At 40.3% G+C, this 23305-nt stretch overlaps 1 protein-coding gene across 1 annotated transcript in view; it reads right to left on the bottom strand.

Moving 5' to 3' along the window:
* The window catches only part of TEX11 (testis expressed 11), a 270524-nt gene that overhangs the window by 187869 nt on the left and 59350 nt on the right, over positions 1-23305 (bottom strand). The window contains exons 6-9 of the mRNA XM_063433451.1: positions 6693-6773; positions 6490-6609; positions 6171-6251; positions 1276-1361 (exon numbers count right to left, since the gene is read on the bottom strand). Coding sequence (XP_063289521.1) covers positions 1276-1361; positions 6171-6251; positions 6490-6609; positions 6693-6773 — 368 coding nt within the window. The remainder of the gene's footprint in view (positions 1-1275; positions 1362-6170; positions 6252-6489; positions 6610-6692; positions 6774-23305) is intronic.

Here is a 23305-nt window from a genome sequence, read left to right as displayed (position 1 = left end):
ACACACACACATACATATACACACACACACACGTTAACGGTGGATAAATATGTAATAGTACTTCACTGAGGAGGCAGCAGCAAAAGAGGAGTGGCTTAGGGTCACATGGGAAATTATGGTGCAAGGAGCATGATCATTGGATAATGTTTATAGTGTATTTAACCCATTGGTTACATGTTATGTGTTTTTTTTCTTTTATTATTTCAATATCCCTTCTTTGCTGCTGAGGAATAAAGAAAGAGATAAAGCATAATATGAGCCTCCGTGTCCTTTAATATCTAAATACTACACGCATTCAAGCAATGTGGTTATCCCCTGTCTGTGTGGTGAGAGATGATCATTCACTTCAATACATGATTTGGAATCTTTCCACAATGTCTGAGAAGTGTGCACTGCTCTTAGATGAGATTTCCTTTTTCTTATGCAAACAGCATACATATTTTAAGGAACATTACAGCAATATCTGCAGCATTCCCTAGAATGTGGACAGCAAGGCTCCCCATGTTTTCCAGGCATCTCTCCAACACTCCATAGATATTATTTTAAATCAGTCCAATATAGCAATTAACAGGGTTTTGAAATGATACATTTCACCTCAAAAACACTAGCATAAGGCCAATGCCTGAACTATACCCCCTGCATCTTCTTAGTAGAAAATTCTACCACAAAGCAGTAATCAGCAAAGCATTTGCAATGTGTGTTTATTCCAATGTGGGTAAATCCACAGCTCATATCATCTGTCAACATTTACTACAGTTAGAATTCACAGTGAATTTTTAAATTGAAGGCCAAAGCAGTCAAAAAGGAAGCGTAGCTAACTTACATATATTTTCCAGTTTGCCTATTTTGGCCTTGATTTGATAATCACTTTGGTCAATAACCTTGTGTGTAGTCTATAAATATCCCTCTAGTAAGCAGTATCCATTCAGAAAACATCTGCTTTCCAGCCAATTTATGTACTATTCAGGTTCACTAGACCACGTTATGTCAGGTCATTTTCTTTGTTTTAAGTTTTTTTACTATTAGGGGTTACTAATGTCCACTGCATACTTTTGTTCCACAACACTTTTGATCCATCCCATAGTAAACATGTGATCCATCCCATAGTGCAGGTGTGTGTAAAAAGCCCTATTTTGCCTGCATGTGGCAACTTTGTCTGGGTAACTGTCAGATAGCTAACAGCAAATCATTGCTGACCAATGATTACCTAAAAAATTCCCATAAGCTCTATCACAACTTGGTTACTGGTCTTATGTAACTAAAAAGGTGGCATACCTTAGCCAATAGGAGCTCTGCTCAAACATCTTCTCTTTATATGAGTCTACTCCAAAGTTGTAGCAAAGAACTGACAAATACCCAGTCTGCGTATCAAAATACATACTTTCAGTAATGGTAAACATGCAATTTAAAAAAAAAAAATTATATTCCAATCCCATTATCTCAATGCAGTTCTATTAGTGACACTTATTAAAGTATTAGAAGGACAAATAGATCAGTCACAGACTGTTACAAATATTCACCAGCAAAAGCATTCAGTTTCTAGTGCAACACATTGATCCTACTAATATAACACAAACTACCACTTACAAGTACACTTTTGAACAGGTTTTGACAGAATTTCTTTCTAAAAAACATTTAGATAAAGATAAGTACCTTTTGATCAAAATATTTTTTTTTTATTATTATTAATTTTTCTTTTATATAAACATCACATATAAGCATATCATACATTGCGTACATGCCATACATATCATACAAACAGGTACAATAAATAAAGACATACATAGAGACTCGAAAACATATAACAAAGTTGACCACCCTACCCTATTCATTCAACTCTACCCTTAAATTACATAAGATTAGATTACATTTCCACTCCTTCAGAAATTACCAATCAGAAGTTACCGATTAATTGCCGCACAGTATTTATGTTTCAACATTTAATTCTCGAGGACCTTTAGCCAATCATCCCAGATCTCATATTGTCTAATATTAATACTTAGATTAGAGGCTATTCCCCTTTCCATTTTACATTGAACAATAATAGATGCTTTGATTTGTAGCCATGGATCTACTATTGTCCCCTTCCAATTTTTGGCGATGGCCATTTTAAAGGCCATTAGGGCCTGAATCAAAAGATCTCTCTTATCTTTAGTTAATTGCGGTAGATTCAGATGTAAAAGCAAATTTTCTGGGGTCCAAGAATGGTTCAAGTCCAAAAATATATTTATGTGATCCATTAATTGAACCCAGGCTTTCTTAATTGGTGCACAGTCCCACCATATATGTAATTCATTTGCTCCCTCATTTCCACATCTCCAGCATTTAGATGTCCCCTCTTTTGTGAATTTCTGAATCTTATTAGGAGTCATATACCATCTATTAAGTATTTTAAAATGTGCTTCCCTGATATTTAGACAGTGTATCGTGGAGTAGACTGATTGTAAAGCCTTATACCATTCCTTTATATCGACTTTTATTGCCAAATCTCTTTCCCATATGCTTTTCGCTATAGGGTAGACCGGTCTTTTTATCATTTTTATAATCTCAACGCATCTCGTTAGTAATTTAGTATTTTTCTCTGAATCTATCAACGCATTTAATTTAGACAATGAGAAAGAGCACATATTTCTTCCAAGGGCGCTTTGCAAAAAACTTTTGATTCTAATGTGATTAAACGATTGTGAGAACGAAATACCATATATTCTGCGTATCTCAGCAAAGGGCATAATCTTCCCATCTACTAAAAGGTCCGCTAATTTTTTTACTCCAAATCTAGTCCATTCGGACGTATCCATGTTTTCCATCCATATGTCTAAATTTTTAAAAGTGAGAGCAGGTAAGACTTTGTTTTTCAGGTCTAAAAGTTTTTTGAGATGTAGCCAAAACTTTAAGAGCGATCTAGTTATCAGATTATCCGTCCTACAGCTTATATTTTTATTTCTACTGTTCTTTCTTGTCGGCCACATTAATCTAATATTATTATATGGATCTGTAATATCTGCCCCTTCTATTTTAAACCAATCTTGTGAGCACGGGTGCTGCCTAATTAAAGGCAGAGTATGCATCAACTGTGCCGCTTGGTGGTACAAAAAAATGTTTGGAAAACCGATCCCTCCTTCCTTATACTTCAAATATAGAAGATCCTGGCCAATTCTAGGTTTCTTGTCAGACCAAATATAATCCCTGAATAGTTTATTCACAAGTCTAAGGCGTTGGGGATGAATCTGTAAGGGAATCATCCTCAATAAGTAAATAAACTTAGGGAAGACATATGCCTTAACAAAATTAACCCTTCCCCACCATGATAGCTGCAAGGCGTTCCATTGTTTCAGAGAGTGAGTACATTCTCTAATAAGGGGAATTATATTGGCCTTCATTGTGTTCTCTGGATCCTTCACTATGTTAATTCCAAGATATACAAATCCCTTTTTTTCCCATTTGAAGGCAAAATGTTATTTTAGCTGTTGCAATTCTCTTCCCTCCATATAGAAGGATAATGCCAGTGTTTTTTGAACGTTAAGTTTATAATTTGACAGGAAACTATATCTTTCAATTACCTGCATGGCAACTGGAACTGACTTGCCGGGGTTGGTTAACGTTATCAAAGTATCATCGGCATATTGACTTATCTTAAAATCCTTGTCCCCTTTTTTGAACCCAGTTATATCCGTGTTGTTACGTATTTCATATGCCAGAGGTTCCGCCGTTAGGATGTATAATAGAGGAGAAAGAGGGCAGCCTTGGCGTGTGCCATTTGATAGCGTAAACCACTCTGACTTAATCCCCCCTCCTACTATCCTACTAGATGGTGAAGAATAACAGGCCATTATCGCTGATAGGATCTGGCCAGCAAATCCAAACGCTTTTAGTGTTGAGTTCATAAAATTCCAACCGACCCTGTCAAATGCCTTTTCTCCATCTAAGGCCATCACTAAGAAAGGAGTTTTATTCTCATGGATTTTAGTAAATATATTTAATATCCTCCTGATATGATTTGAGGACATCCTGCCTGGTATAAAGCCTACCTGATCCTCCGCAATCAGGAAAGAAATTATATTCTTAATTCTATTGGCAATAATTGAGGCATAGATGTTATAATCATTATTTAATAAGGCAATAGGTCGATAATTCGTTATTTCTTCTGGATTTTTATTATTTTTTAAAATCGGAGTAATATTTGCTTCCAGCATTTCCTTAGGTAATTTGCCGGTGTTGATCGCTAAGTTATAACATTCCGCCATCCCTGGGGCCAGTCTGTCCCTATACATTTTAAAAAAAGAATCCGTAAACCCGTCTGGGCCTGGGGCCTTATTTTTTTTCATAGAATCTATTGAATCCAGAACTTCTTGCAGAGATATCTCTGCATTTAATTGCTCTAATTGTAGCTCGTTAAGTCTAGGGATATGAATACTCTGGAGGTAATTATTTATCTCCTCTTGGGATGCTATCGTCGGTAAGTTATATAAATTATAATAATAATCTCTAAATACCATTCCAATTTTCTTAGGATCCAATATAGTATCGTTTCCCTGTTTTATTTTTGTAATTAGTTTATTTTTTTGTTGATTCTTCACTTTATTAGTAAGGATCTTATCCGCCTTATTACCCCTATAATAATAGTTCATTCTCATAATCTGTAGATTTCTATTTATTCTGGACATCAAAATGTCATTGATTTTATTTTCTAAGATCCTGATCTGATTTGACCTGGTTCTCCCCGGGGCAACAATATTTTCCTTATGGCGTTCACTTAGTTCAATATATAAACTAGATAGGGATTCTTGTCTATTTTTCTTATCTTTAGCTTCTAGACTAATTAAATGGACCCTGATAACGCTTTTAAATGCACACCATTTTATGTCCGAGGACACTTCGTTATTGTCATTCTCCTCCCAGTACATATCTATCTCATTGGCAATCTGTTCCCTATTCACTTTAGTAATTAATAACTTATTATTTAATTTCCAATCTGGTCTTTGCTTTAAGATATTATTCTTTAGCTTAATTTTTACCATGTTATGATCCGACCACGTGACCGTACCTATATTTGTATACTGCACATCAAAATAAATCAAAATAAATCAAGTGATGTAAAGGGGATAGTGATGTTAAAACTGTGAACAGTAACTGCAAGCTTAAGTGAAGCCTGAAAACTGACCTTAAACTCCTCATTAATCTGCAGATTGTTCAGTAATTTTAATATTTTTATAACTTAAGGCTTTCATTGCCTAAATAAAAGTAAAATATTTCTAAACTGATCCCTGAATCCATCTGCTGAGATTCCTGCTTCAGTAATGTTATTGGTCCCAGCCAAAAGAGGAGAGTGGATAACTGCAGCCCATTTGGGCTTCAAGGCGCTTTTGACTTTCTATCTTGTGAGTGCAATCAGTATTTACCGTATTCACATATAATATACATCACTATCGTTTATCTTTTTTTATTTTAGTTTCCGAGCTTTATCCCAATTTTGTATATATGTACCTGTCTGTTTAGGGGCGTTGTTGGAAAAGGCCTCTTTGGAAGCTGTTTTTCGTACTAAGTCAAGTACCTTTTTTTTTCATACTTAGATACTGTTGTAGACTACTTACACACCCCTTAATGGCAATGGCGTTCCCTGATGGCAGTGGCCTCTGAGTAGGAAAATGTATCCTGCCACTCTTCAAAAATTGTTCCGGAATAGTTTGAGGAACATGACAGTTCAAGGTGCTCTCTTGGCCTCTAATTTCTCCAGATCTAAATCCAATTGAGCATCTGTGGTATGTGCTGGAAATAAAAATCTGATCCATGAAGACCCCATATTGCAACTTGCAGGACTTAAAGAGTCTACTGCTAATGTCTTGGTGCCAGATACCACAGGCCACTTCCAGAGGTCTTGTGGAGTCCATGCTTCAATGCATCAGAGCTGTTTTGTCAGCACAAGGGGGACCTATACGGCATTAGGCAAGTGCTTTTAATGTTGTGTGAAGGAAAGAGAAAAAGAGAGAAAGCAAGCACCTGGTAGGGCAAAAATGTCACTGGAGTTGATGGCACAACCTTTAAAAATAATTATATTTATTTTCATCATTAGGGTGTTCCTTCAACATATGGAAAATACAAGCAGTACAAAGTGACAAAGGCAGTTTTATACACAAAAATGAAGCATGGAGAATACACTACACTTTTCCTACCTCTTTAGGTTGTCTCAGCAGCATGTCTTTGCACCTCTGAATTCTCTGTGAAGCCATCTCAAAGTCTTTATGAGCAACAGCCTAGATGTGAAAACACACACAAAATACTGACAGACTATTAGGGTTCTCATACTATCTATTCATCATTCGAACATCCTAAAATGTATTTCATTATTTGCAGTAGCTAAAATGTCTTATGATATCTAATGAACAACCAGGTGAGGTTATTTCGAAATCATTCAGACAAGGCAAATCATGAACACCACCACCAACAGACCGTCTATCAAGGTGCTGTGAATAAATGTATCACAGAACATACCACCTCTGCCTGGTACGTCAAAACTTTAAAGAGATGTTTCTCCAAGTAGAATTTGTGTACGTTCACATCCGCTTCTTCAGAACTTCTTTTTGTTAGTATGGCATAAATCTTTTCCAGGCTCTAGCAAACACAAGTTGCAACATTTTACTGTCTAAGTCACAGGATGCACCTGGGTCTACATGACTAGACAAAGTGGCACTTACATCTAATGCACTTTCAAGGAAATCACTGGCAAGACGAGGCTTCCCCACATCTATCCAGCCTTTCCCAGTCTTCATGGCCATCTGAAAATACAGAAAGAAGAGTAACATTAATCCATCCAATCCTAAACATAACATAAAGGTAGCAGTTTTTGATATTTAGAAAAACATATTTTGAAGACAACATATAGTCATCAGAACCACTGCAGCATAATGTACTGGCTTTGATGTCTAGCTTATCCCTACAGGCTTTTCAATGTAGACGCTCCATTTTCAGAGAAAAGATAGCGTTTACATTGCTGCCTAGTAACATCTTTAGATACGGTCACTCAGATGGCTATTAAAAGGGCTTGCTAGTCCAGTGCTGCACAATGTGCACCACTGGCATTCAGAGTCTCCAAGTTCTCTGCATGAAGACACTGAAGGCTCCCTGTAGAGTATGATGAGAAGCATACTTGCTGCACATGTGCAATAGCCTCCCAATATGCATTCCTATTGGAAATCATTGGATTGGCTGAAATCATTACGATTGATCTAGGGGGCAGGGGATCAAAATAGTTTATTTAACACAATAGTGTCAGAAATACATGTTTTTATTCCTGACACTATAGTGTTATTTTAAATTTTGCTCTTTTTTTTAAGCTATTGTTTCTTGATGTAATGTGTTACAATTATAATAGAATTTATTAACAAGGACGTATGTAATCTTGTTAGGTATGTTAATTTAGAATTAGGTCAACATGTCTATTCTTGGAGACAAAATGCTACACGCCGATTGCAATTTTCAGTGATATGAAGACTGAACAGTTGTTTAGTCCTACATGGTGGCCAGGGTTGCAACAAACCACTTGTATATAATTTCAACTGATTTACTTTGACTTGCAAATTTTATATTTATGCTGCTATGACTCAGACTGTATTGTGATATACTAAATAGGAGTGTTTGCAAATGAAAAAGTGACAATGTACTATAAATAATTAATTATCAGTAATGTTGAACAGAAGAAACACAAATGAAAAATGAGAGTACATTTTCTTCTATATTATGAATGTACTAGCAACTTACAGGAAACAGACAGCCGACTTGACTATATATATATAAAGCACTCAGACAAGTTAAAGGAACACTATAGGGTCAGAAACACAAATACAGTGAGGAAAAAAAGTATTTGATCCCCTGCTGATTTTGAACGTTTGCTCACTGACAAAGAAATGATCAGTTTATAATTTTAATGGTAGGTGTATTTTAACAATGAGAGAGACAGAATAACAAAAAAAAAAAAGAAAATCCATGTCAAAGAGTGAAATAAGTATTTGACCCCTTCGACTTAGTACTTGGTGGCAAAACCCTTGCTGGCAATCACAGAAGTCAGACATTTCTTGTAATTGGCAACCAGGTTTGCACACATCTCAGGAGGGATTTTGTCCCACTCCTCTTTGCAGATCCTCTCCAAGTCAGAAAGGTTTCGAGGCTAACATTTGGCAACTCGCACCTTCAGCTCCCTCCACAGATTTTCATGGGATTAAGGTCTGGAGACTGGCTAGGCCACTCCAGGACCATAATGTGCTTCTTCTTGAGTCACTCCTTGGCTGACTTGGCTTTGTGTCATTGTCATGCTGCAATAAACATCCACGACCCATTTTCAATGCCCTGGCTGAGGGAAGGAGGTTCTCACCCAAGATTTGACGGTACATGGCCCCATCCATCGTCCCTTTGATGCGGTGCAGTTGTACTGTCCCGTTAGCAGAAAAGCACCCACAAAGCATAATGTTTCTACCTCCATGTCTGACGTGGGAATGGTGTTCTTGGGGTCATAGGTAACATTCATCCTCTTCCAAACACAGCAAGTTAAGTTGATGCCAAAGAGCTCGATTTTGGTCTTATCTGACCACAACACTGTCACCCAGTTCTCCTCTGAATCATTCAGATGTTCATTGGCAAACTTCAGCCGGGCCTGCCTTCTTGAGCAGGTGGACTTTGCAAGTGCTGCAGGATTTCAGTCCTTCACGGCGTGGTGTGTTACCAATTGTTTTCTTGGAGACTATGGTCCCAGCTGTTTTGAGATCATTAATAAGATCCTCCTGTGTAGTTCTGGGCTGATTCACAAAAAAAAAAAAAAAAAGGCGCTCGCCATAATGTGTAACCTAGAGTGGTTATGGGCAGCAGTAACTAATACAAGGATTCCCAAGCTTTGGGAGTATTAGAGTATAGGGTAGAAAGAGACCGCGCCACAAACAGTATAAATAAAAAATTGTATATGTACATAAATCTTTTGGAATGGTACATACAATTGACCTCAAAAACAAGAAACAAAGAAATACAATAGTGCAATATGGTATGGGCATACCATTTTGCACTATTGTATTTCTTTGTCTCTTGTTTTTGAGGTCAATTGTATGTACCATTCCAAAAGATTTATGTACATATACAATTTTTTATTTATACTGTTTGTGGCGCGGTCTCCTACCCCTTTTCTGGGCTGATTCCTCACTGTTGTCATGACTACTGAAACTCCACAAGATGAGATCTTGCATGGGGCACCAGACCAAGGTAGACTGACAGTTATTTTGTGTTTCTTCCATTTGCAAATAATCGCACCAGCAAGAAGTATTTTTAGGATTTTTCCCTTTAAAGTGGAAAAAAGCTGCTAACCTCAGCTCTGACAGTCTTACAAAACTGGAAAGTGATGGACTGGACATAATGATGTGCTGCGCTCAGGGTTACGATAATGCTGCTACTATGGCCGGAATCCATGGAGGTCTACAATCCATTCTTAAGGGAAAGAATAAGAAAGCTATTTTTTAATGAATGTGTGTGGACCATTCGCTTGAGTTGTGTTGTCAGCACTCTTTTGCAGAAAATGCATTGTGAATGACATTTGTTGGAACTCGACAGACTATGTTTTCTTTCTTTTCTGCTTCCACTCATCGATGGGATGTGTTAAAGGGATTCTCCAGTGCCAGGAAAACATATCCATTTTCCTGGCACTGCAGGACCCTCTAGTGCCTCTCCCTCTCACCCTCCATCCCAAGTTCAAGAAGGGCTTAAAACCCCTACAGTGACTTACCGGAGTCAGAAGGGCTTAAAACCCCTACAGTGACTTACTGGATGTCCATCGCCGCTGGGTCAGGCTCCGCCTACGCTCCTCCCCCGCCGACAGAGACCTAATGCGCATGTGCGGCAATTGCCGCGCATTAGACCTCCGCATAGGAAAGCATTATACAACGCTTTCCTATGGGGATTTTGGCTACGCTGGAGGTCCTCACATAGCGTGTGTTCTATGAACATGGAAGTCTCCTCTAGTGGCTGTCTATTAGACAGCCACTAGAGGAGGACTTAACCCTGCAATGTAAATATTGCAGTTTATGAAAACTGCAATAACTACACTTTCAGGGTTAAAGCGGCACTGTCATGCCGAACTTACCTTTCCTCAATCTCTTCCTCTTCTCCCCCTCTCTCAGGATCTGTTCTTCTTTAGTTTTCTTTAAAATCATAAGACAAAGTAGGGACTCTTTGCCTTATGGAGGTTTCCTCCGCTTGACCAGCTTTGACCAGTGGAGGAGCAAAGTGTGCTTCATTTCCGTTGGTCAGAGCAATTTTCCCATAATTCTTACCTTTGCTCTGTGATCTTGCAATGCTTCCTGTCATCATTTTACACGAAACAGCCGAAGTGCGTTCTAACTCAATGAGAACAGTATGTTCGTTTGTTTTAGAACTCAATTCGGCACTTTGTATCGAAATTTCATTCGAATCAATGAAACTCTGATCTTATTCATTGCCGCGGCTGCATCTTGCAGCCGCCTAGTAGATAAATCCCTAATCCCCACGGTATCAGGGAGTTCTCTACTAAAAGGCTGAAAGACCTAAATTGGTCTTTCAGCCACATTTACTAATACTAAGTAAAGATTATCACTCAAGGGTGGCGGGGAGGACAGTAGGTCCCCCCCATTGTAATTTATGGCCCCTACCCGCCGCATAGGGGTGGGGGCCAGATAGTAGTTTTTTTTTTACAGTGAGCAGCCACAGGCGGCTCACTGTTTAGTGGACATGCCCCTACTCGCGGTATAGCGAGTAGGGGCAATTGGGAGATTTTAATCTCTGTTTTGCTAATATGGGGGTCATATTGACCCCCATAGAGTGAGGGAGGGACCTGGGGGGTTTAGGAAGTGGTGGGGAGCACTGCTCCCTGCCGCTTCTATCTTTACATATTACAAGGAGGGAGCTGCGCGCCGGTAGCTCCCTCCTTGTAATAAACTGAACGAACAAACGAACACTTATATTCAGCGTTTGTTTGTTCGTCTGACATTTCTATTCATTCGTCTTTCTGACGAATTAATAGATGAAATTCCCGTTCGCATGCCCAAGTGTTTAACTGGACATGTGCGGGAATCTCAGTGCTATCTAGTGTGGGCAGAGGACGTGTCCCACAGGGACTTCCTCTACCCACACAAAGATGGCGGCGCCCTGAATATAGATCAGGGCAGAAAATAAAGTTTTAAAAATAGGTAATATGGGGGCTTAGGAGAATTTGGGGGTGACTAGGGGGTCAGTTAGATGTAGTGGAGTCGGGAGACGTGTTAAAAAAAAATAACAATGGGATTCGGCCATGACAGTGCCGCTTTAAAGGTAGTGGGAGTTGCACCCAGACCACTCCAATGGGCAGAAGTGGTCTGGGTGCCTGTAGTCTTCCTTTAATGGATCATACTGTAGTGTCAGTGAAAAGGTTATCAACAACCAGCTGGAGTGCTCATCATGCTGCAGTGAAGGCAGTAAAAGAAAAAGTTGATGTTTGTGGCGATTGAATCTCTTTGTGATCCATGTGAAAATTTGGACACAAGAGGAGCAACACAAGGTATTTTGCCTGCTGTCTGTGATTTCACTTTTTTGTGCTACCTGTACTTCTAGTGTGATGTACTTCAGGAAGTTAGTCTTACATAGCAGTACCTGCAGACTAAGGGATTGAGTCTCGACAAGGTTGTTACAAAGCTAAAGACACTAAGACCTTTTCTATACAAAGAGCAGAGTCACCTAGTGGAACATGCAATTAAACAAACAATTTTAAAATCTGACTGCCAGGGTTCTTACCTGAGATTGGAGTTTGCAACGCAGATATGTTTGCTCACCCTTGCAGATAGACACAGTCCAAGGTGACCAGGTAAGAAGCCACCTGGACCGTGCATCTGTGCAGGAAAGGTGATTCTAATGCAGTACTGACAAGGACACAAACAGCAAGATAGTCGAGCGATAGCTGAAGTCAAGGGATGCCAGAGGTCAGAATAAATGAAGACACAAGTCAGGGTCAATATGGAGTATGAATTCAAGAGACTAGAACACAGTAACTGAACACATACACTAGGAACAAAGACTTGATAACTTCCCAGGGCGAGGCAGTGCTTATATACCCAGTTGGATAACGAGCAGCCAATTTGTAAGACGCCACAGGTGGAGTTAAAGAGACAGGTAGTAAGCAAAGGAGAAGTCCAGCCCCTAGTGCTGCAGTCAAGGCCAGGTAAACAGGGCTAGAACCGTAAGTTCAGAAGTGGCTCAGAGACAGGAGAGCAGGCTTAGGATACTGAAGGACCCATGATCAATTCCCCTGTAAGGTGGCCACGCCTAGCCGTCTGGATGGCATGGGGAGAACCGTGACACTGACAAATATGGAATTGTAGGAGAGAGAAGAGCCAGGTTTGTAAGAGGATGACAGGGAAGCAGGCAAGGGATGCTGGAGTCAGGAGTCTGCAAGAACAAAATAAGAGGGCGATGCTTGAGTGCATTGATCGCTTTTATTCTGAACTCCAGATCAGATCAAAAGCCATCATGGAAGTAGCAGGCATGTTTGAGGCTGTTCAAGCCAATAGTCTCATATCTTCCACTGAATAAGAGTTAAAGATGTCCATTCCAAAACTGACCAGTTTCTATGATGAGGTATCTGAGCTTTTAATAGAAATACCAAGGCTGAGAAGGCACCTGAAAGCAGTCAAAGATTGGGCAACATTAGAAGTTTTGACATTTATAGCAGAATTGGACTTTATAGAATCTCTCCTAAGCCTAAACTTATTTCTGACAAACTATGTCTGTGGCTTCATGTGAGAGGAGCTTTTATTTTATTTTATTATTGCCATTTATATAGCGCCAACAGATTCCGTAGCGCTTTACTACGGGGGGGATTTAACTATAAATAGGACAATTACAAAAAACTTACAGGAATGATAGGTTGAAGAGGACCCTGCTCAAACTAGCTTATTTTCAAAGCTGAAGCTTATAAAGAACTATTTGCGCTCTACCATGGGACAGTCAAGACTTTCTGAACTTGCAATATTATCAATTGAAAGTGAGTTAACAAAAAGCATTGATTTCGATGAAGTGATTCCCAATTTCGCAGCTTTGAAGGCCAGGAAAGCAAAGTTCTGATTTAGTTGAGATGTTCACTGTGAAGGACCGCCTGGCACCCCGACTGGGTGCCTCTGCCAATCGCTGCTTCCTAGTGCTTACTGAGTACCACAAGTACCGCACCAGACACCATCAGCACCGTAGTCCCCACTTCCAGCATTACAGCTTGGATGGGGTCTCGCCGTCCTCCACCCACCCTGGACCCAAGATTAGGATCCAGCTTCCAGTGGGCAGACCTCTCCTACTCCAGAGAGTGTAGCAGGCTGCTCTTACAAGAGGAAGTGATTATAATCCCAGGGGAGTATGGTGATATAGCAATCCCAAGGGTAGATACAGCCGTTACCCTCACACATGAGAAGAGACACAATGTTGAGGGTAAGCAGGAACTTGTTTAATGGTAGCCACAACTGGCCTTATATGCAGGTCCCTCCCCCTAGACCTGAGAGTAAACCACAGTAGAAACAAATACACAATTGCATTGGCTCTCAGATCCAGCACACTCCCATACATAATAAGATAATCCCTCCCCTGTGCCTGGGAGATAATTGAGTCATCCACTATTGTAAACTCAATTATATTCCAGGCACAGAAAACATAAATATTTACAAAACCCCCAAACTATCCCTGATCTGGGTGACCAACATATCTAAAAATCACCCAGATCGGTTCAGAAATATCCTGTAAGTCATAGTTTGACCGACCGCATGCATGATCCCATGCCTAAAACAGTTCCAGAGAATTAGGGCTTGCGGTCGGTCTACAAATACGAATGCAACCAGTTCGTATGTATACTTAGTCTGTGTCTCTTGTTCGGGAGTGTGTTTCCACCGAACGCCGCTCTTCTCAAGTGAATACAGTCGAACGTACGAAGAAATGGAAGTCCCAGCGGTGTTCGGGCATCTGTATGTGTTCGTGGCTAAAGATGGATGCCGCCACCACGTGTTCACACATAAGAACGATGGCCACCCAGGTAACCACTTAGACCGCTGTGGTTAAACATAAGTCAGGGAGGTACTGGGCTGCACCTGTTTTGGGTGGTCCAACTTTTCGGTAACCGAACAGAATAAGTACAATCCGTTCAGTAAGCCCCATATACCGAACCATAACAGAGAAAAGGCAGGAACAAAACCTTTCCACAGTCCTGAACCAAGGTCTAATACCGAAGTAGCCATAGTACTGGGGCAAGAGGCTGGCAAGCAGGCCCCTCCAAGAACCAGTGGCGATGTTACTTTCACCACATTCACTAAATGCTTGTGTATTTGTTCCTGTATTTTTTTTTAAATGTTATGTTATGTTAAAATAAACATAATTTTGTAAAAACTTTTATTTTGAATTCTATTTTTTTTATATGATATTGTAATTTTAAGGTCATTTTAATTTTCCTAGTTGTTAGTGTCACTATTGCCATTACATTTAGTGGTTTATATGAGTTATGATTTACAAGTTACATTAGTAAAAAAAAGAAAAAACAAACACATTATTAAGTGAGTTGGTGTGACACCGTGAGTTACCGTACCGGTTGACACCAACCCTTGTGACACCGCTAGTTGTTCCGGTGACTATAGTGTCCCTTTAAGGTCATGGGAAGGACCGCAGAGCAGGATCACCAACCAGCTTGGGCCCCATTTTAATGCAGTGAACAATGAAGGATCACTCTCTTTGATTGATATCAGTCAACCTGTCTCATGCAGGTAAGTAGTAGTACTCTGAGAGGTCAAGGTATAATATACAGACAGGTAATAAAGATGTTTTGCCCAGGCACTTGCTACGGACCATTTGTGAACCACAAGTACTCATGGCAAATTAGTGAAAACTACATCTTCTCTTCGTTCTGCAGCATTGATTCGACTGTCTATCATTTATTCCAGATATGTTCATTAAGACCTTACCTGCCTTTGAAAGGGCAATTTTAGTTACTATTTAGCACCATTTTCTTGTATTTGCAACTTTATTCCTTTTTGGTCAATACCAAAGTTAACATTCCTCCAGCTGTGAGACTCATGTCTCTCTCCTTTGGAGAAAACATGTTTACAATTGAGTACTATTAAAAGAGTGATTTCTCTGTGTTATAATATTGTACATGGGGAGGCGTCTGCACTGACCCCCTGGCATATCAAGGCATGGTACAAAGCTCTGGGGCAAATTCTTTCATTCCCACTCAATGGGAGCAATCATTTTATATTATTAAATTGTTAACTTGGGTTTCTATTAATGTGTCTAATTTTATACTGCTGGTATTAAGAACCTGCCCAATTAGCCCAGTTTTTTACGCCCTGCTTTAACACATTAGATCTAGATCTGAAGTGGCACAATATATCACATATGGTGATGTGCGCATTCATCATCCCATTTTGGGCGAGGGTAGCTTGGCTATTGTCCTCCTTACGGGCTTCTAGCTTCGAACTTAAACCTGAATTTGCCTTTTATTTATGCTTCCACAAGACTACTCTAAGGTCGGTTACTGTTTCACATATTCATAGCAGCGAATACATTGATTGCCCGCATAATATTCCAAAATATCAGGATCTAACCCAGAAAATAACCCTAAACTGGTCTGAATGTATTACACACTCACAAATACACCCGAATGGAGCCACTGTGGAAGCCTGGGATTCCTATGGGGTTGAGACTTCTCTGATATAGGTTAGACGACGATGACTTGGAAGCTAACTAAACACACTAGTTAAAGGAAAAAAAAAGAAAAGAAAAAACAACACAGAATACTTGGGCACTATTCATTCAGATATCACATTATTTCATAATAGGCTGGAATCTATGGAAAAGAACAATCACGCGTGCCACCAGTAATCAATGGTCCCCTCCACTTCCTGTGTCTAACAAAGTTTTCCTATAAGACTCATCCCTCCTCTGTATTCTCGCATTGCCTACATTCACCCTTTCCGAACATCGTGTCATGTAGTCTAGGGCGCCATTCGGTTCGGAAAATTATTGCTTCGTCCAAACAGAATGTCCACAGTTTGTCTATTCTTTTTTGGGCGAAATTTGGTCATTACTTTCGGTTCAGAATTTTATTACGCTATGATTGGTTGGCTTAAGTCAACAAATCAAAGTGCTCTGACAGGTAAATCTCAAGATTAAGTCAACTAATCATAGTGCTCTGAGTCAATCTGCATGGCGTGGGAAGGCTTTATAAGCCCTGCAAGTTCAGTCTGCAAGCAATAGCTGTTCAGTATTCTTCAGTATGAGCTATCACTGTTTAGTAGACATGCCACATATTTGCAGCACTTATGCCAATATGGAGGTCATATTTACTCCCACAGAGTGAGGGATGTAACACACAGAGAAAACAATAACTATCCCTTACTGAGATAGTGAGTGATATACTAAAGTGCCTGAATAAAAGCAGCTCAACACAAAAAGTGGAATACCTTAATCCACAATAAAGTGCAAAATATAAGAATAAAAAGGTATAAACAATATACCGGCAAGTGGAGCGCTATAATGAATATTAATATAAATAATGAGGGGGTATACTCACCCCTCCAACATAGTGATACAATGTGTCCAAATGTACATACAAAGTAAAACAACAAAAAGAGAGAATATAGTGCAGATGGTTTACAAAAATCAAAAATGAATAATAGTAGCAATTGGTTGAAACCACTCACGTGGGTTGGAGCCTATAAGCTATTGGCTCCGTAAGTGACTCCTTTTTGCTCTTGAGGCAGCAACACACCCCTTTATTCCAAACGATGTTCTCCCGAAGATATGGAACAAGCAGAGAGAGAGAACCTCATAGGTGGTATTGTACAGATAGTGTATACAAAATAGTGAGATAGTAATTGTTATGCTCACCTTAGACAGAGCCTTGAATTCCTGGCTCTGAGGTTTGTTGGCAATATGCTAATTTATTGGGATAGCATTCCCCACATAGTGTTCCTGGAGGCTAGAAAGGACTATATGGACTGATATAAAAAAATATTGATTTATTGTAGAGATAAAAAATAATAAAAACAATATTAAGACTTCTCAAAAGCATATAAGCTAAAAGGTAGAAAGTCCAAGTATAAAAGTCCAAAACTCCAGCTAAACGCGTTTCACTCTTGTATGAGCTTCCTCAGTAGCTGTGAAGTAGCCTCAGGAATCTTCCACTTTATAAGTGTTCTAAAGTTAATTTGGATCCTCCCTTTGGGGTCACAGGAAGTGTGATTATCCAATCATAAGGTCAGAGTCTCTTTCAAATTTCTTATACTGATCACCTGTAGTAAAAAAGCTTACATTGGCTGAATTGCCTGTCAATCAATTAAAAAACTTGATTAGAACGAATTCTATTGGTGGTTGGATGGGGCTTTCTTTTTCAAATTTCTTATATTGATCACCTGTGGTAAAAGCTTTTTTACCACAGGTGATCAATATAAGAAATTTGAAAAAGAAAGCCCCATCCAACCACCAATAGAATTCGTTCTAATCAAGTTTTTTAATTGATTGACAGGCAATTCAGCCAATGTAAGCTTTTTTACTACAGGTGATCAGTATAAGAAATTTGAAAGAGACTCTGACCTTATGATTGGATAATCACACTTCCTGTGACCCCAAAGGGAGGATCCGAATTAACTTTAGAACACTTATAAAGTGGAAGATTCCTGAGGCTACTTCACAGCTACTGAGGAAGCTCATACAAGAGTGAAACGCGTTTAGCTGGAGTTTTGGACTTTTATACTTGGACTTTCTACCTTTTAGCTTATATGCTTTTGAGAAGTCTTAATATTGTTTTTATTATTTTTTATCTCTACAATAAATCGATATTTTTTTATATCAGTCCATATAGTCCTTTCTAGCCTCCAGGAACACTATGTGGGGAATGCTATCCCAATAAATTAGCATATTGCCAACAAACCTCAGAGCCAGGAATTCAAGGCTCTGTCTAAGGTGAGCATAACAATTACTATCTCACTATTTTGTATACACTATCTGTACAATACCACCTATGAGGTTCTCTCTCTCTGCTTGTTCCATATCTTCGGGAGAACATCGTTTGGAATAAAGGGGTGTGTTGCTGCCTCAAGAGCAAAAAGGAGTCACTTACGGAGCCAATAGCTTATAGGCTCCAACCCACGTGAGTGGTTTCAACCAATTGCTACTATTATTCATTTTTGATTTTTGTAAACCATCTGCACTATATTCTCTCTTTTTGTTGTTTTACTTTGTATGTACATTTGGACACATTGTATCACTATGTTGGAGGGGTGAGTATACCCCCTCATTATTTATATTAATATTCATTATAGCGCTCCACTTGCCGGTATATTGTTTATACCTTTTTATTCTTATAGAGTGAGGGATGTCATTGGGGGATTTACGAAGTGGCGAGGACAACAGCTCCCTGACGCTTCTATTTCTAAATATGATAAGGAGGGAGCCGCGAGCCGGTAGCTCTCTCTTTGTAATAAACTAAAATGATTGAAGAGTGAATTGCAACTTCTATGAGTTAATTCGTCTTTCGGATGAATAGACGAATAGCCTAAATTTAAGTCCGAAATTTGGACAAAAGCAAATACCCAAGTCTATAAGTGGGCATGCGTGGAGATTTCACAGTTAATATGGGAAGATGAAGGTCCTACGGTCATCCAGGAACACTAAGATAGCGGCGCTTAGGATTCAGAGAAGAAATTAAACAGTAAAAGAGGTTAAATGGGGGATCTAGAGGCATTTGGAGGGGACTATAGGGACAATAAAATGTAGGGAGGGCTTTAAAAAAGAAAAACGTATGTGCCATGACAGTGCCGCTTTAAAGATCTTAAATTTGTAGGAAGTTAACCTTAACAAATGCTTTTATGCAATTATGTACGACGAATCCTAAGCATAATAACCTAAATAGTGGGGAAATTACAGCTTTAAGATAATTTAGGAGCACACCAGGAAGTATTATTATTTATGGTGTGTATATATTTGGAGATAACAAATTCTATAAAAAATTGGTCTTGGGGTTTCCTTGGCTATTAGCCACTATCAACTGGAAGGAGTGAGAGAGAACTTCTTGGGGTCCAAGTTGCCGGAATTCCTCTCTAAGTTCAGTTCAGCCAGTATTATTGGTCTATACAGATAACTAACCTGTCATCACAGCCCCTTATGCTGACCTGGTTAGAGTTTTTGACAAAGTAGAGACTGATAAGCTTCCTCCTCATCGTCCCTACGATTGTGCCATTGACCTCCTGTCTAGTACTAGTCCTCCTAGGGGCATAATCTATCCTTTGTCTGCTGCCTATGCTAAAGCCATGAAGGACTATATTTCAGAGGCTCTAGCCATGGAATTTATCCATAAATCACCCTACCTGGTGGGGGCTGCATTATTTCTCATTGAAAAGAAAGGGCGGGAATTGAGACCTTGTATTTACAACCATGGGCTCAATAACATTACTGTAAACAAAATGCGTATCCAATTCCCCTCATTACCGAGCTGTTTGACAGGATCAAGGGCTCTAAAATTTTTACCAAGCTGGATCTCAGAGGAGTTTACAACCAGGTGAGATTAATCAGGGTAATGAGTAAAAGATGGCTTATAATGCTCGTAGCAGTCACTACGAATATACTGTCATGCCCTTCGGTGTGTGCAATGCCCGTGTTGTCTTCCAGTAATTCATCAATGATGTCCTTAAAGACTTTCTCCAGGCATTTATTATTGCATATTTGGACAATATTCTATTTTTTTACTCCTGATTTAGAAACTCACCACTCTCAGGCATGCCTTGTCCTTAACAGGTTGCTAGATAATGGTCTCTATTGTAAGCTAGAGAAATGCATTTTTGATAGAGTCCAGGTACCCTTTTAAGGATACATAATCTCCTTATCTGGGTTCCAGATGGACCCCTAGAAGTTATCAGTGATAGCAAATAGATGGCTTCCCCATGGCCTTAGAGCTGTCCAGTGGTTCATCAGATTTGTGAACTACTATAGGAGATTCATTTGTAATAGTTCCTCCATAATGGCTCCCATTATGACCTTGACTAGAAATGGAGCTGTCACTATCAATTGGACTCTGCCTGCCCTTGAAACATTCAAAATCCTTAAAAAAGCTTTTGTGTCAGCCCCTATCTTGGTACACCCCAAACCAAGGTAGATGCTTCAGAGACTGCTCACACATTATATTGTGACCTTCTCTCCCATCTGCCAATACCCGAACCTCCTTGGTCCCACCTTTCCATGTACTTTATTGAAGACATGCTTCCATCCAAGGGCTTTACTGCAATCCTCATGGTTGCTCACAGGTTTTCCAAAATGGTGCACTTTATTCCACTCCCCAAGTTGCCATTGCCACTGTGGTGTAACTAGTCTCTGGAGCAGTACCTCCGTTGTTTTGTCTCAGAAAACCAGCACAACTTGTCCAACTTGCTGTCCTGGGTCAAGTTTGCCAGGAATGATGCCTCCGGGCATAGTCCTTTTTCGTAAATCAAGGGTGTTACCCTACAGTTCTTCCTGAGGGAGGATATCCATCTGGAATTCCCACCTTGGACAAGCACTCAACTCCGGTCCCTTTGCATAAAAGTTAAGGACGTCCTGGAACGTTCGGTCCTTATCCAAAAGTGACATGCTGACCATAGGCACCTTTGTTCCCGGTTGAAGATATTCTGGTTGTCCATTTGGAAAATTAAGCTCCAAAACTGGCTCCCATACATATTGGCCCATACGGCATCATCAGGAGTGTAAATCCAGGTGTCTAAGAACATACTCAACACTTTTCATGTCTTGCTTTATTGGTTTGCAAAAAAATCCCTTTCTCTGTGCCAGATCTCGCTTGGAATACCAAGTTCAGGAGATTGTTGACTCTGGTGGTATGGGCCAGAAGAGACATCTTGGACGCCTGCAAAAGATGTCCACGTCCCTCTCTGAGTCAAAAAGTTTCATGATTGGGGGAAGTGGGGCCTGACAGCCAAGATGGCCAGACGTGTGTTTTGCTAGCTCCTGCAAACCTATACTAAAACGGTTGAAAAACCTTGGCTAAACCAGTGGGATACGACCCTAAGCTACCGGGGACCACCCTTACGATACCAGACTACATACTAAGCCTAAAACTAGGTGCCCTGATGGAGGCACGTCGTGCCCTAGCCTGCGGCCTAATGAGGCTGACTGTCCGGTTGTTTGGAGAGACAGACGATCTCCCGGCTCGGGGCTTAAGCCTACCAAAGGAGCTCAAGCAGCCCTGTCCCCCCCTTGGACCGGAGGGGGATATCCCCGTCCCCTCTGGGTGTACCTACATCTCTGCAGGGTCAGCAAGAAAACTCGGCAAATCTAAAACAGCGTGGTCACCTAACAAGCCCACGCAAGTCTTGAGCGCCTGTCATAGAGAGAGACCTTCAAGGCCAAATTCAAGAGGATATGCCAAGCCTTGTAGCTCCGGATACAAAGCTGTGCGCACCAGCAGACCTCCCTTACCGCTCTGGAGAACCAAGCTGTGCCAGAGGCCACTCAATCTTCCTCCAGGCGCAAGGCCCTCTCAGAGTTGAAGCCAGCCCGACGCCCTCAAACCAAGGGGAGCCCCCGGCTTACCATTGCCCGAGCTCAGCTACGACCATAGGGATATCTCCCTTCAGCATCACCCAAGCCAGACCCACTGTGAGGCACAGCCACGCCACAATTGGCGGGGCGAGACCCTGAAGCGGCAGGGATGGTGAGGAGACAAAGGCGGGAGCCTCCACAACAGTGCCAATTTCAACGACACGATCCGGCTGTGACCATAATGGGTCACCCCCACAGCCTGCACCCTCGGAAGGCTCTTCCTCAGCGAGCACGACAGAAGACTACTACTCAGACCCAACACCAAGCCAAGTCTGCCGAACGACAAGAGACCGGGGATGCAAGTACTTTGGACTGCATTTTGGCTTAGGTTGGGGGTTTTGCAGTTAGGCCTGGCACAGACGACCATAACCACCGGGGCACAGTACATTATATGCTAGGCATAGACTTAGCTAGTCGACAACCAAAAGCAGTTCCCTCGTGTATCTTCATACCCAGTGGTTCTTAGTGAAAGGGTTAATGCTGTAATGGACTCAACTCCCCTCGGTTCTCGATCCCTCGGTCACCATAATCAACGTTGATGGAGAATCATTGTCAGCATTAAAGACATGGACAACAGGATGCTTTGACAAGATTTCTCGGTGTGTATTATTTTGCAGCGAGCATTTATACACAGTTTGTCACATAAGCAGTGAGATTTATCGTTTCCTTGTAATTAATAGTACATACTAGTCTGACAATAGAAAGATAAGCATTTGAATAAAGTCTGGGCAAGAATATCCTGAGATCGAACTGGGCAAGAACATCCTGAGAAGGAAGACCCTATTGTTTAAGTCTGCCACAGTTAGCATAATTATGCCATACGTTATTTTAAAGCATACAAAGCAAAAAGAGTTTAACTGTTTCATATCCTTTCAGTCAGCAATAATGATTATAAACCTTATCTAAGCATAAAATACATATGGACAAGAAAAGTTAACTATTTTATATTCCTACAACCCCCTCTTTGAGCAATTAATTTGCTCATCTTATCGATAAAATCTTCCCAGGACAGAGAAACTTCCACATGGTATTTTCAGGGGTGCTAGTCACTCCCTGCGGGACTTTCATAAATTTCTTCACCTCGATTCCCATGTGGTAATTCCTAAGGCCCAGTTTTAAAGGTGGGTTGATACCCTCCAGTGGCAGAGATGAGAATTTCCAATTGTTTCTGTTCTGCATTATGGATTCATTTCTGTGTTCTCTTCCTCAATATACACGTAAGGTGGCAGTTATATAAAATCATACACAATAAAATCAGGACTATAATAACAAGAGAATAGAAGAATGATTTCATTATCTGGGATCCAGTAGGGGACCAACCATTAAAAGCATTGTACCAATGATGGGCTAAATCATTCTGAATTTGTGAACTCGCCTTCAGGAGTTCTCCTTTTAGGATATGTGTGGCTACCTGGGTGTGTTATCTTTTGGAAAAAATATAGTCCCCTGTGTATGTGGGTGCCCACCAGGTTAAATTCATGGCAAAGAGATCATAAACTGGTACTGGTAATGTGTTAAATTGACAAGCTAATTTAACATCCTTTGATGATGTATGATATAGTGTAAAATAGCATGAGCATGAAAAATGTGAAACATTACCAGTTAACCATTCATTGCATTTAGTGGATTGGGTTTTTAGAAGTAACCACTCATTATCTGTGAGGTTAAGCATCCCTCTAATCTTCTCTAGTTTAGGAATCATTAGTCTGTC

Source organism: Pelobates fuscus, chromosome 9, assembly GCF_036172605.1.
Source record: "Pelobates fuscus isolate aPelFus1 chromosome 9, aPelFus1.pri, whole genome shotgun sequence".
Classification (NCBI taxonomy): domain Eukaryota; kingdom Metazoa; phylum Chordata; class Amphibia; order Anura; family Pelobatidae; genus Pelobates; species Pelobates fuscus.
Note: the sequence above shows the minus strand (reverse complement) of the source record. Positions and strands in the feature narration are given on the sequence as shown.